The sequence below is a fragment of the Juglans regia genome, chromosome 6 (genome assembly GCF_001411555.2).
Source record: "Juglans regia cultivar Chandler chromosome 6, Walnut 2.0, whole genome shotgun sequence".
NCBI lineage: Eukaryota > Viridiplantae > Streptophyta > Magnoliopsida > Fagales > Juglandaceae > Juglans > Juglans regia.
In genome coordinates this window covers 28,586,128-28,600,469 of record NC_049906.1, presented here as the reverse complement: position 1 = coordinate 28,600,469, position 14,342 = coordinate 28,586,128, and the positions used below count along the sequence as shown (strand labels likewise).

The following is a 14,342-nucleotide window of genomic DNA, read 5'->3' as shown; positions in this document are numbered from 1 at the left end:
AACCTGACAATCCAAAATACTTGCCAACCTACTCATATTTCTCACCTGGCACCGGTACCATCTCGAGCTTTTGCAGATTTACCTTGAGGCCCAACATAGCCTCAAAACAAAGCATAAGTGCTCGCTAAGTTTGCACATGGCCTGGATTCACATCACAAAACAGCAAAATATCACCAACGAACAAAAGATGAGAAACTATAACCAAGCCTTCTTGAGGCCCTCCCACCATGAAACTTGACAACAAACCACTTCCAACCGCAGCCCCCAACATATGACTAAGAGCATCCATCACGATGACAAAAAGAAAAAGAGACAACAGGTCACCTTGTCTCAAACCACGGGAACTATTAAAAACCCCCTCAGAAGAGCCATTCACTAAAACTGAGAAACGAGCAGTCGAGACACAATGTTTGATCCAACCACACCACCTCCACCCAAACCCACATTTCCATGATCACAAGCCTTCTCCATGTCAAGCTTACATAAAATACCTAGCTCACCCAATTTTATTCTACTATCCAAACATTCATTTGCAAATTAATATGGAATCAAAAATCTGCCTCCCTCTAACAAACGAATTCTGCGATTTTGAAATAATCATCTCCATGACATTACTCAATCGATTGGCCAACACTGTAGAAATAATTTTATAGACCCCATTAACAAGACTAATGGGGCGAAAATCCTTCACATCAGAAACTTCCGTCTTTTTTGGTATAAGTGCAATAAAAATAGCATTTAGACTCTTTTCGAACTTACCAAAAGAGAATAATTCATGAAACACTTCCATCACATCCTCCCTCACAATGTCCCAACAATCCTGAAAGAAAGCCATAGAAAAACCATTTGGACCAAGAGCCTTATCGCTAGCCATCCCTTTTACCACAGTAAGAACTTCGTTCTCATCAAAAGGTTGCTCAAGCCATTGAGCGCTCAAAGGATCAATAGTATCAAACTATAAACGATCCAATTTTGGCCTCCAATCATGTTGTTCCGTAAGAAGATTCTCATAGAAAAGACAAATATGCTCCTTAATGTCAGACTGATCAGAAAAAACAGCACCATCAACCCCAATCAATTCAATAGCATTATTTCTCTGATGAGTTTGCCACCTATTTTGATACCAAGTTAAATCACAAATTTGTCCCAAAAACTAAAGCTGATGGGAAAGAGTGAGTTCTCTCATTAATTATATCCTACACCAGCATGTTTCATCATTATCTTTACCAATTACAAAAAACTAAGTATATCATCAAACAATCAATTTCTTTTATACCAATCTATTTCATTGTTTTTAACTTATTAAAAATACAAATGACCTCCTCATCAAGATGGCATAATCATTTACCCAAAAGGGCTTAGTTAAAGGCACTCAATTTCCTCACTCCAAACTGAACTACAATTCGAAGAGTGGTGAGTAGTAAATGAAATCTGGCAGGCTAAATCCACCCAGCTCTTAAGCTGGATCTCAACACCTCAGTCCACTGATCTTTCATCAACATTCCCTCCTTCCCTCTCTCGCCCTTGAGTTTCAGTGTCTCTCATATATCCTCACTTATTACAGTTAATGTAAACAATCTAAATTTAGACTTAAAATGGCAGAATAAATCACATTATATAAACAATCCAAACCCAATAACATAAAACCCAAATTAGCAAGAAAAAAAAACTATGGCACAGCAATCAACCAGTTGCCCAGCTGTCTCGCCAGTGGCTTCAACCCACAGATGCTCAAACAAAGTTTTGGTCAACCCATCCCCCAACAACCCTTTTCCCACAGCACACACAAAAATAAAAATAAAAAATAAGAAAAAAACTCTTTAGCACCAAACTCTAGATGAACTGATAGAAGAATGGCAAAAATGTAACCGAGATGTTTAAGTAGTGAAACATGCTGTGCACGTAATCAGTTCCTATAAATGGAAAAACTTACTTTTTAAATCCGCCCCTAACCACCTATTTACTAGGGGTGTAAATTTTGACCGGAAAACCGGACCGGACTGGTTGGCCCGGTTTTGAACCGGTCCTGTCTGGGACCAAAAACCGGCCGGAACCGGTCTGGTTCCAGTCCTAAGATTTCCCGGACCGGACTGGTTGGGGAAATATATATATAAATTAATATTTTATATATAAGTTTTATACAAAATTAATATTATACAAAATATTTTTTTATATATAAGTTTTATATATAATATAAAATTATATGTGAAAGTTGTATATATAATATATACAATTATATATCATATATGAAATAATTTCATATTATAATTTATAACATAAAATGTTAATCTTAAATGTGAACATTGTTATATTTGTAATTTGTTTGATCATATGTTATTAATATAAATTATAATTATATATAAGATAATGTTATATAATTTATAAAATAAAAGTTTAATCTTAAAGATGAAAATTTAATTGATCATATGCTTTAAACATAAAAATATATATTAAATTATATTATATATAGTCTAATATATTATATAGCTATACTAATAAAGTAATATATAAGTTTATAACTAATACTAATAGTCTAATATAGTATTAGTTATACTTACACTAATATAGTTATACTAAATTACTATAAGTTTATAATTAATACTAATATATAACTATACTAATAGTATGATATTAATACTATTATATAGTCTAATATATTATATAGCTATACTAATATATAACTAATAGTCTAATATTAGTACTATTATATAGTCTAATAATCACTATAACTAAATCACTATAGTATATAACTATGTATTAAATGTATTACAAATATATATAAATTATAATTATCATTTAAAAAAAAGAACCATCTACATAGAAGAAACCAACAGGAAATGGCGCCGTTTCCTCTATACCAACAGGAAACGGCACCGTTTAGACTTCCAGAAGGCAATAATGCCAACAAACCCTAAAATCGAACCTCACTCTCGTCTCTTCCTCGCCTCTCTACCGACTGCCTCACTCTGCCCCACTCTCATCTCTGCCTCGCCGCACAGACCTTCAATGTTAAAACCCCTAGGAAAGTGGCATCGGGACAAGCCTCGACACTGCCCTTGGAAGGCAATGGCAGCACCACGGCTAGCCTACACGCATGCCTTGGCCCTTGCCTTGACACGCACGGGGCGCCCAACATGCATGCATGCCTTGGCCCGCGCGTTGACACGCACGGGGCGCCCAGAATGCAGGCCAGCGAGGTTAGTGCCTGGGCACACCCCTGCCTGCGCACGCCCCCGCACACACCCACGCCTCCGCGCGCCCCCCAGCGCACGCACATGCGCGCCCCCATGCTCTGAGCATGCGCACGCCCTTGGGCGCACCCCTGCGCACAGCCACGCGCAAGCTCCTGCGCGCGCGCCCTCCTGGGGCGTGAACCCCACGCCGCACACCAGCAAGGCTAGTGGCATGCCTCACGGAGTGCCATCCAGAGCACGGCTCCAGCCCGTGCCTTGCGGAGCAGGCCAGTGGCATGCCCACCAGGCATGCCATCCAGCCCATGCCTTGCAGTCCAGCGCCCAGGCCACCAGCCAAGGCCATGCAGCACGCACACATGGCTCATCATCATCAAGCCTTGCATGGCACCAGGCCATGCCCATCAGCAGGCCCGTGCATGGCACCATGTCATGACCATCAACAAGCCATGTTGTGCCACCTAGCCATGGTCCAACCCGAAGACCACCATGCACCATTCTAGCCCACCATGGGCCATGCATGTCACGGCCAAGATAGGTCCATAGCCTTATCTTATTTCTTTTATTTATTTATTATTTATTTGCAAGGGACCTATAAGGGGTTTCCAAGTTGTAACTCTTATAAATAAGACCCTTAATCCTTTCTTTTATATCTTTTGACAAATTCCTTTTGGACGGCTTTGTTCTTGAAATCATACCATTCGGTGCTTAGCACTTGAGCTCTTTGGGGTGCAATTCGTGAATCCCTAAGGAGAGAATCACACTTTGCAATTCGTGAATAAGTGTGATTCAAGTTATCAATCTTATGAGTATTATTCATTCACTCTATTGTCTTCCATTTTCTCTCCATTGATACTATTATTTTATGTGCATTGCTCGTGAATTGTTCTTGAATTATTCTTGAGAATACATTGTGTTCTTCGGATTGTTCATTGGCAAAATCCATCATTTGCCTCATTTGATCCAACCAAACACTTAGTGTCGCCCACTATAGTGTTTGCCTTGGTCCACATTCCACACATAGCTTTGCCGACACTCTCATAAAACCCTACCCAAATCCCCACTTCCATACACAGCATTCCCATATTTACCCCACTTCCATGCTTGTTTGCCCTAGCCAAAACACCATCACATTTGAATCCAAGTCCAATTCTCGGTCAACACTTGCCTAAATTGGATTAACCCTAGCCGCCCACCTCCCTTTCCATATTGGGATTCCTATAACTTAGGAACCCTAGTTGACCATATTCTTCCCCACAACCGGCCATATCTTTCCTTATTGGAGTTCTAAGATTTTAGGAATCCTTCCTAAAATCTCTCAACCAATCAATCAATCCCTTCCTTGTTGCCGTCCACCCTAGCCGCCCAACATCTTGCCCTAACTCCATCTTCCTTCATCCAACCCTAATCCTAAATCCTAAGTGGCGCCAACCCTAGTTTCATCTATTGCCGTGTGCCTCCATCATCCATTGCAACACTCACACGCCATCATCATTCTCACCAACTCACACGCCAAGCCAAGCCAAGCCTAAACACCTAACCTCACCCTACCAAAATTGTGACCTTGGTAATCTTTGTTCACGAACCAAACGAGAGGAACGGGCTCTCTGTCATCACAAGGAGATCCTAGGCAAGTAGGTCATAGTGTTTAGGGACTTGACCGGCATCCCTAACAGCCTCACCTCACGGTAATGTTTCTCCATTTTTTTTTTTTCATTTCATTACTTGTTAGATTTAGTCTTTTAGATACATACCTAAATCGTTTTGGCCATATGACAGAGAACTAAGAGTCTAAGACCTAATCGAACCTGGGTTCAGGGACAAAGTAAGGGGGAAGGAAAAAAAAAAGAGTAGAATGATTATGGATTTGCTTGTAAGAACTTGTTATGGCATGTAGATCATTCAAATGTTTTATTAGGATTTTTGTGATTGTTATTCATTTCCACTCCATTTCCTGCAACATTCTAGTTGTAAATACATCATTCCCCATTTACATTCAATCATCATATCACCATCACAATAGGAACCTAACATAGAACTTCATTATCAGATTTATCAGAGTTATGGCATGTAGATCATTCAGATTTTTAATGACAAACTGTCAAACTTACAGTTTAGGAGGGTAACTTTAAGTACCGGACCGGACTGGAAACCAGTAAAACCGGAAATACCGGTTTAGGAGGGTAACCAGTGCATAATCTATTTTGGAAAATACAAAACCGGTACATACCGGTCCGGTCCTAAATTTTGTCCAAAACCGGACCAGACCGGCCCGGTTACACCCCTACTATTTACTTGTTTCAAAAAAATTTTAATTTACTTGTAAAGCAAATCAGCCCCTAACCATGAAAGGGATGATACAAGTTGACCTGCACAGGAGGTTTTATGTTTTGGAGCCAAATTATAGGGGGATAAACTGCAATTTCACCAAATTTAAACTGTCCTCTTTCAATGAAATATTGCACAAGAACCTATTAGAAAACAGTAGATACCTGGAGCGCATATCTAGGGCAGGCATAACATCACCATTATCGTCAGAGCCATCAGGTTTTGAACCCTTTTTGGGCTTCTGGAAGCGCCTAGCAGCAAGCTTTGAATGGCATTGTATTTCTAATAGCTGCCATATATCTCCAGCCATCGGCAAAATTGGATGGTCATACATACCATCAAGCTCATAAATTCTGATACTCATCATCCCAGGCCAACCAATGTCACTATCTCGGTTTTCTGAATCAGCATTAATATTAAGAACGGAAGCACCAGAATCTGGTGAAGCAGTACATCCACGTAACACCGCCAATTCAACCATATTTTTCCGTTTGTTATAGGAGAACCCCATCCTTATAATTGAAGTCCCAGGAGAGAATATAAGCAAATAAAATCAGAAGAGAATATCAGTAAATAAAATCAGTAGAAAATATCAGCAAATAAAATTGGTAGAAGAGTCCAAATATGAATTGAAAAGAAATGATTCCTGATATGGACTATACCTCAGCACTGGACAACCACAGGAACCCACCCACCGAGGAAAAAAATCTTTAAGAAAAGGACGCTCAAGATTTCCAACTTTATTTGCCAAATGCCGGAACTGCATCTCAAATAACATAAATATTTAGGTACCTCCACTAGGCGTGTGTGTGTTGCGTTTTATGCCGACAACCATCAAGAATGATATTACAAACTCCAACATCCTTCCAATTAGAAAATCAGGAATATATATGCTCATCAAGAAGGTTTATTAAATAGAGAGAGATGCAAAGATGACGGAAGTAACAATAAGTTACAAGGTAGGTCCTGAACCTAAAGGATATTTTCTCAAATATTTCAACATGATATCAAAAAACAATATATACATAGTTGGTAAAGTTGCAGATTCTTGGTCATTTCCTGGCCAATCATCTCACCCTTTCAACAACAGTAGCAAGGTTCACTGTCCTTGTCACCTAGATTTCATTGTCCTTGTCACCTATGGACCTATATTGACACCCTGACGTACATTGTTAGTATGGCCACAACAAATCTCAGATAGTCTATATTACAAAAGGAGGAAAGGTACTAAAAGTGGATAGATCAGTAATAGCTACATAGTGCCTCATCTTGACTGAGAAAGCAAAAGCAGCACATTCATGGACAAAGCAGCACGCTCCACCATTATTAGAAGTACAAATTGTTTGAGCATTGTCTCAACTACGAAATTGGTCAACAGTTACACCATGGAGGGTTTACTAGCTCCATGGGTGATCTACCCAATCCATGGACTCTGGTGAGATCACGTTCTTTGTCCTCTAAAAGATGTCACACACACATTCTAAGACAACTCACTTCATCCAACAGTGGAATGTCTCTTTCATCAGGATGGCGCAAGATTGAATCGTGGATCTCTTCATTTCCTTCTTTGATCTGTTATATTCTCTTAAGCATGGGGAGCGGTGGAGAAGAAAAGATTAGGTAGACCCCTTTCTAGGTGCAAAGTCGTTGAAATCAGATCTTTGTATAATGTCATATATCCACATGCTAATAATGTCTTTCCTTGAAACAGTACTTAGAGGCCTAGGGCTACACTTTTGGATAAATTTAAGGAAAAAGTGGGTGCTGAAGATTGATTAGTGTTGTATGTGCAGAAGAAGGGGTGAATTTGTTAACCATCATTAGCTTCACTGTGAAGTGGCCATGGCTTTATCGAATCATGCATTTGGGTAATGCCTAGAAGTGTGACGAATCTCCTTGTGTGTTGGAAAAGACAATTTGGTATGCATCACTGCGAAGTTTTGTGGAAACTACCTGTGTCTTGACTAATGTGGGGTATATGGTGAGAACAAAATGGTTGGCATTTTGAAGATTGTGAGAAATCAATGGACGAGCTCAAATGTTTTTTCCCCTTAATACCCTTTACCTTTGGGAGGCCACTCATATTTTTGAAATTGAGCTTCCCTATCAGGATTTCCCTCTTTTCCTTTCAATGTTTAGGCATCTCTACTGTATACTCCATGTGTACTTGATTTCATGACTTCGGAGATTGAATAAAACTTAATTTACTTGTACCAAAAAAAAAATATCATGGATACACATCACGCTAGCATGTTTTCTGCTCAAGAAAGGTCTTATCGGTCTATTATTAATTTTTTTATAAGTAACAAACTTTATTAATGAGAATACGCATAACCCAAGTACACAAGGGACAGTCTATTATTAAAAAAAGAATGTAACTCTTGTGAAATCATGTACAATTCTTGAGATATTCTCAAAGTATGATACAGTCGCAAAGTTTGATATATAAACACCATGTCCAATGATGAAGGAATGGCCACATGGCTTGAGCGACCATTCAAAGAGTGCAGTCCTTAAACTGGTAAAAATTAAGGATTATGAGAGGCCTTAATGCCATATTCATAGCCCTCATTCCCAAAAAAGCAAGGACAATGGATGATGACAAAGAATACCAACCCATTAGCCTTGTCAATGTCGTGCACAAGATAATTTCTAATGTTCTCGCTAATTAGTTAAGTAGGACAGTTGAGAAGATTATTTTTTGTATTGGCACCGAGTGTCTGGGATTAGCATCCCAACTAATCCTGGGGTGCACAGGCCCTCGGCAAGATGTTTTCTGCAAGTGCATCTAGGTGATTCAAGAGGAAATACGCCAGTCCAATGGCCCCTAGAGATTGTTTGCACCCAAGGGGATTTGAACCTTAGACCTTGGGGGGGGGGGGAGCATATCCCAAAGCCCAAGGCCTTTACCACTTGAGCCAACCCCTAGGGGTTTGTTAAGAAGATTATTTCAAAGCCACAAAATGTGTTTGTTAAAGGTACACAAGACTTGGTGCTTATTGTCAATGAGTATTTGGATAGTAAACTTGATTTTAGTGAACCAGAGGTACTTTGCAAATTAGATATTAAGAAGGCCTATGATCATGTCGATTCACAATTTCCCCACTATTTGCTTGGGAGATATGACTTTGGGTAAAAATGGCAATCACTTCTTTAGTTTGCTTTCTATATGGGTGAATGGCTCTCTAACTGGTTTTTCAATGGCTCTCATGGTTTGAGATAGGGTGATTCAGTGTCTCCGTTACCTTTTGTTATTGTCATAGAGCCTCTCAACAAAATGTTATTGGCTATTGTAGATAGGGGTTTTCTCTCTAGCGTTTCTATGGGGACTAATGGTCTTGGTGTACATTTCCCATTTACTGTTTGATACCTAAATAATAATAAGGCAAAATTATATCGAAGCCCCAAAATGCGTTTGTAAGAGGTATCAAATATTAGACATGATGCTTATTGCCAATGAATGCCTGGATAATAGACTTAAGTCAGGAGAACCAGGAATTCTTAGTGAGCTAGATATGGAGAAGGCATGTGATCATGTCCACTAAGACTACCGATATTATTTGCTAAAGATGTCTGGTTTTAGGGAGAAACGACAATCTCTACAGTTTGGTTCTCTGTATTGGTGAATGGTGCTCTAGGTGGCTTTTTTTTTTTTATCCATAAACAAGATTTTATTGGTCAAAAGAACAGATAAGAGTCCAAGTATACGGGATATATACAAGAGCAGCGCATAAGCATGCTAGTTTAGAGATACAAAGAATTCATAAAAAGGCATGCCATGAAAATCAATTACAATCGACCAATGGAGAAAGGTATTGAAAAATAAATTTCTAAGCTCATTAATTGACAGCACTTGATCTTTAAAACTTCTTTCGTTCCTCTCCCTCCTAATAGACCACCACAAACATATTGGAATCATATTCCAAATTGACATGATCTGAGAGTTACCCCGAATGTCTCTCCAAGAAGCTAGGAGGTCAATTACCCGACTCAGTATCACCCACTAATCCCATCCGAGCAAAGACTTCATTCCATAATGTCCTGGCAATCTCACAATGAAGTAGTAGATGGTCAACCAACCCTCCACTTTTTTTGCACATACAAAACCAATCCATGACCATAATTCAAGATTTCTTTAGATTGTCTAGAGTGAGGATTTTCACCAAAGGAAGCTGTCCATACAAAAAAAAAAAAATTGCCTTTAGGAGTGCCTTTGTCTTCCAAATACTCTTCCATAGGAATGAATTTGTATTATGCATTGTCATGGCTTGGTAGAAAGAGCTGACTGTGAACTCCCCTTTCTTAGAGAGGCCCCAAAATATCCTATCTTCGACTCCCCCCAAAAAATGGGTGGAGTACACTAGGTCATAGAACTCCGAACGTCAATTTTCAATATTCAATAGTTCTCGTGATTTGAGACAAAGTGACCCATTATCTCCATTACTCTTCGAGATTGTCATGGAAGCTATTAGTAGAATATTGCCAACAATGGTGGAGGGTGGTTCTCTCTCTAGATTTTTGGTGGGGATGGTACTCATGGTATACTCAACAATTCTCATTTGTTGTTTGCAAACGGCAATTTGATACTATGTGGGGCGAACAATTGATCACAACCACTCTTTGAAGGCACTCCTCCTATATATATACTTTGAAGCTGTTTCTAGCTAAAAAGTGAACTCAACCAAGTTAGAATTGGTTCTGGTGGGAAATATCCCTGATTTATGTGGGGAGTTTGGCTAGCATATTGGGTTGCAAGTTGTGATACCCCATTCTGATAAATAATAAGAGTGTGGTGCATGGGATCTCACATTACTTAAGAAGAAGAAGTTCTTACTCTTTATAATATTCCAATAGACTCCAATTGTATCACTGACTAGTCCTTTTGAGATATAGATCATATGACGTGGGCCTTCCAATGGGCTGTTACAAATGGTATAAGAGCTTATCCTAACCAGAAATATGATACCCCATTGTGATAAGTGATAAAGATAGGTGGTGTAGGGATCCTACATTGCTTGGGAATGAGAAGTTTGTACTATTTATAATATTCCAATGGGACTCCAATTGTGTCATTGACTAATCTTTTTGGAGTATAGGTCATGTGGCTTGGGCCTTCCATTGGGGCGTTACAAATGATATCAGACCCTATCGCAACCAGAAATGTGGCACTTAAGTCGCGCCACCTACAACAAACTGGCTCGATGAGAACGTTAGGAATATAAGGGGGGGAATTGTGATGCCCCATTCTATTAAGTGATAAGGGTAGGTAGCTTATGGAATCTCACATTGCTTGAGAATGAGAAATTTTTACTTTTTCTAATATTCTAATGGTGCTCCAATTATATCATTGACTAGTCCTTTTTGAGTATAGGTCATGTGATTTGAGCCTTCTATTGGGGCGTTACACAAGTAATCCTCTCTGCTTATGAAATGTACCTTAATTTTCCTTTGATAGCATCCTTTAAGGCCAAGTCCATTTGGGAATGTATGATTGGAAAGACTAAACATAAGTTGGCTAGCTGGAAGGGGAAGTATTTGTCGAAAGGTGGAAGGATCACCATACTAAGAGCACTCTTTCCAACTTGCCTACATATTTCTTGTCCTTATTCCCCTTGCCTACACAAGGAAGCATCATTTCATTGTTAGAGATTGGTGCCTGTATGTGTTGAAAAATAGGGTATTTGTCCACCACCTATTGCTCCATTTTAAGATTTTCAAAACATTGTAGAATGGCGTTTTTGGTAGAATTGGTTTGGCTTGAGTTCTATGCAAAAGAATCAGACCTCTTTGCAACTAGGGAGGAATATATGGTAGTCCACAAATTGCTTGTGTGGAAAATGGTCTCTATCTCTCTAGTGTGGTGTATTTGTAGGAAGAGTTTTCGAGGATCATGAATAGACAACAAAAGAGCTTAAAGTTTATTTTTCAATACTTTGATCCTTTGGGAAACCATTACACATTTTGTTTCTATTCTAATTGATGTTCTTCATATTTCCTATGTACTTGGGCTATGCCTTTTGTATTTTCTAATAATAAAATTTTCTTCTTCTTATAGAAAAAAAAAAAGCTTTTTAAGGTGCCCCTTGTTCAAGAACTCAAAGATGAGAATAATACTAATAATAGCTCGTTCAATTTGATTGTGCTAATGGAACAGCACAAATTAGAGTTCACTTAAATTGTGGGGCGTAAATGTACCAATAGTTGATATCATTTTTCCGTAGTATAATGCCATTACCTCCTTTGTACTGAGAGATCTGGATGTACGAGTTGAATCCTGTGCTCGAGACACTATAGTCTGCAAAATCTGTACAGACAAATCAAGAACGAAAGTCATCAGTATGGAAGATTGTGATTTCAAAATTGACAAATTATAGTCACATTGAGATCCACATGCATAGGCAAACACATTACTAACAAAAAAAAGTATAAAATATATGAGCATAAATTGCAAATGGCATCACTAAAAAGGCAGAGGGACAATGAGGCCCCAAGAGCAGCAGATGTGATGTGATGAAAAATTATTAGCAGAATGTTTTTCCATATATAACTTCATCAGCACACATAAGCTTGAATCCTCAGTTTTTACTTGAATACCTTCTACATGGAAAAAGCAAAGACTTGGGTCTCCACTCCTCCCAACAACAATTTACGTAAGCACAATGGGCAATTGTAATATTATCACAATCTTTTATCAAGAAAGGCTATCTCACCATCAAAGGCACAGTATTTGCTATCAAACCACCTGTTATATGTTATTAGAAGTATAACACCAATATAATTTCAAAATCATTATTTCAACAACAACTTCAAAGACAATGATGACATTAACACAAACTACAACTAAAGCTAATATAAGGGACCATGAAAGGAATATGGACATATCTCATAGCAACTGATGAGAAATAGCTTCATAAGGCTGGCTACATAAATTGCACATTCATTTCCTTCTACATGTGCATTTACACTTTTATGTCAGAGTTACCCTCACCTCTATTTTCAATACAAGTTAATATCAACAGCATTTATAAAACCTCCAACATCTGCCACCTCATCCCAAAACCAAAGATAAATAGAAAATACAAACTAGAGGAAAAATAACAGAACTTTATGATTCTGGAACACAAGCTAGCTTTCACAAATTGATTAAATTACTGAAAATGCCAATATTATCATCACAAGGCACCAACTGTGACAGAGTATATGCCAAAATATTAAAAGTTCCCAACCAGTATTGTTTATCATGATTGAACACTACTTTTTTGTAAGTAAAAATTGGATCATATGCGGCGTAAGATTAAGGAAATCAACTCTCTAGATTTATATCATCAATAAATCGACTGAGGCCCTATGTGGATGGGAAGAATACCCCAGATGCTTTTCAGTTTCAGCTGGTAAAAACAACTTCCTTATTGGGCAGCCTATGGATCCACTTTCAGGAAAAACTATGAATGACTCGCATACTGTTTAACAATATTCCTAAAATTCTGAGGCCCTAATATCTTTATGAAGACCAATAACTACCAAAATAAAATTATTTTTTCATTTTGATTGAGTGGAACCTCACCAAGGCAAGGCCCTTCAAATCCACCTCAAGGGAGTAAACCCTGAATACACGAGTCTACCAGCCAGAACCGTGTATTAGGTAATCCAAAATAACTCCTAGTGCAAAATTGAACCGTGTATCTGTGTCCACATCTATAACATCCCAAGGAAGGTCCAAGTCAAATCTAGGCCTATACTCCAAAATGAATAGTCAATGATACAATTGGAGCCTCATTGAAACTATTATAAAAAGCAAGAATTTATCCTTATCAAGCAATGTGGGATCTCATATACCACCTACCTTGATCACCAAGTATGGGGTATCACAATCCCCCAAAAAAAAAAAATTCCCAACGTGTCAGGCCAGTCCATAGATGGTACAACTCAAATCTCACATTTCTAATTGTGGTAGGTTCTTATACCATTTGTAACATCCCAATCAAGGCCCAAGCCACATCTAGACCTATACTCCAAAAAGACTAATCAATGATACAATTGGAGCCCATTGAAATTATTATAAATAGTAATAATTTCTCATTCCCAAGCAATGTGGGATCTCATTCACTAACTACCCTTATCACTCAGTATGGGGCATCACAACAACTAATCTCAAGCCCACCCTTTGGCCACTAGGCTACACCCTGATGGGTCTATTAAAATAAAACTTCAAAAACATATATTAAAGACAAAGAAAAACCAATCAATGCAACAAGCTCAAAAAATTGCTCGTGTTTCTCATCCATCAAAATAGTGCTAGCCAAACAACAAAGTATCTAGGGGTCTTACATTACGGAAAGACTCAGGCCCCATCTGCTTTTCCAACATTTGAATGATTGCCACCTTTAAAGAACCAACCAATCAGTTACTTCAAACTTTAATACAAAAGCAATTTAAAAACGTAGGCATACTTGAGATGGGGAAAAACTCAAAGTGAACTCACAGCCTTCCATGATCTTATTTTGCCAATTAGACCAATGCACTGGGTTCCATACAAATCCTTACAAGATGCAGAGAGGCTCAAAGCAGTTGCACCACTATAATCTGCCTTGCAAACTGCACAGTTTGCCTGCACTTACAAAAAGAAAAAAAGAAAGTGGCACTAACTTACAAATAAAATTATAATTTTTTTAGAAGTAAAATTATAAATAAACTACATACAATTAAAATCTGCATTTCTTTAGTCCCTGAAAACAAATGTGTGCCACCACATCTTTTTTTTTTTTTTTTTTATAAGTAAAAGTAAAACTTTATTAATAGAAAAAGGCATAGCCCAAGTACACA

General features: G+C 38.3%; 1 protein-coding gene across 2 annotated transcripts in view; it reads right to left on the bottom strand.

The window, feature by feature from the left end:
- LOC108984299 (transcription initiation factor TFIID subunit 2) overlaps window positions 1–14,342 on the bottom strand; it is a 54,038-nt gene that overhangs the window by 23,387 nt on the left and 16,309 nt on the right. For both annotated transcript variants that reach the window (XM_018956206.2, XM_018956207.2), the window contains 5 exons: window positions 14,002–14,127; window positions 13,848–13,901; window positions 11,755–11,823; window positions 6,182–6,279; window positions 5,684–6,031 (listed from right to left, as the gene is read on the bottom strand). In XM_018956206.2, coding sequence (XP_018811751.2) covers window positions 5,684–6,031; window positions 6,182–6,279; window positions 11,755–11,823; window positions 13,848–13,901; window positions 14,002–14,127 — 695 coding nt within the window. The remainder of the gene's footprint in view (window positions 1–5,683; window positions 6,032–6,181; window positions 6,280–11,754; window positions 11,824–13,847; window positions 13,902–14,001; window positions 14,128–14,342) is intronic.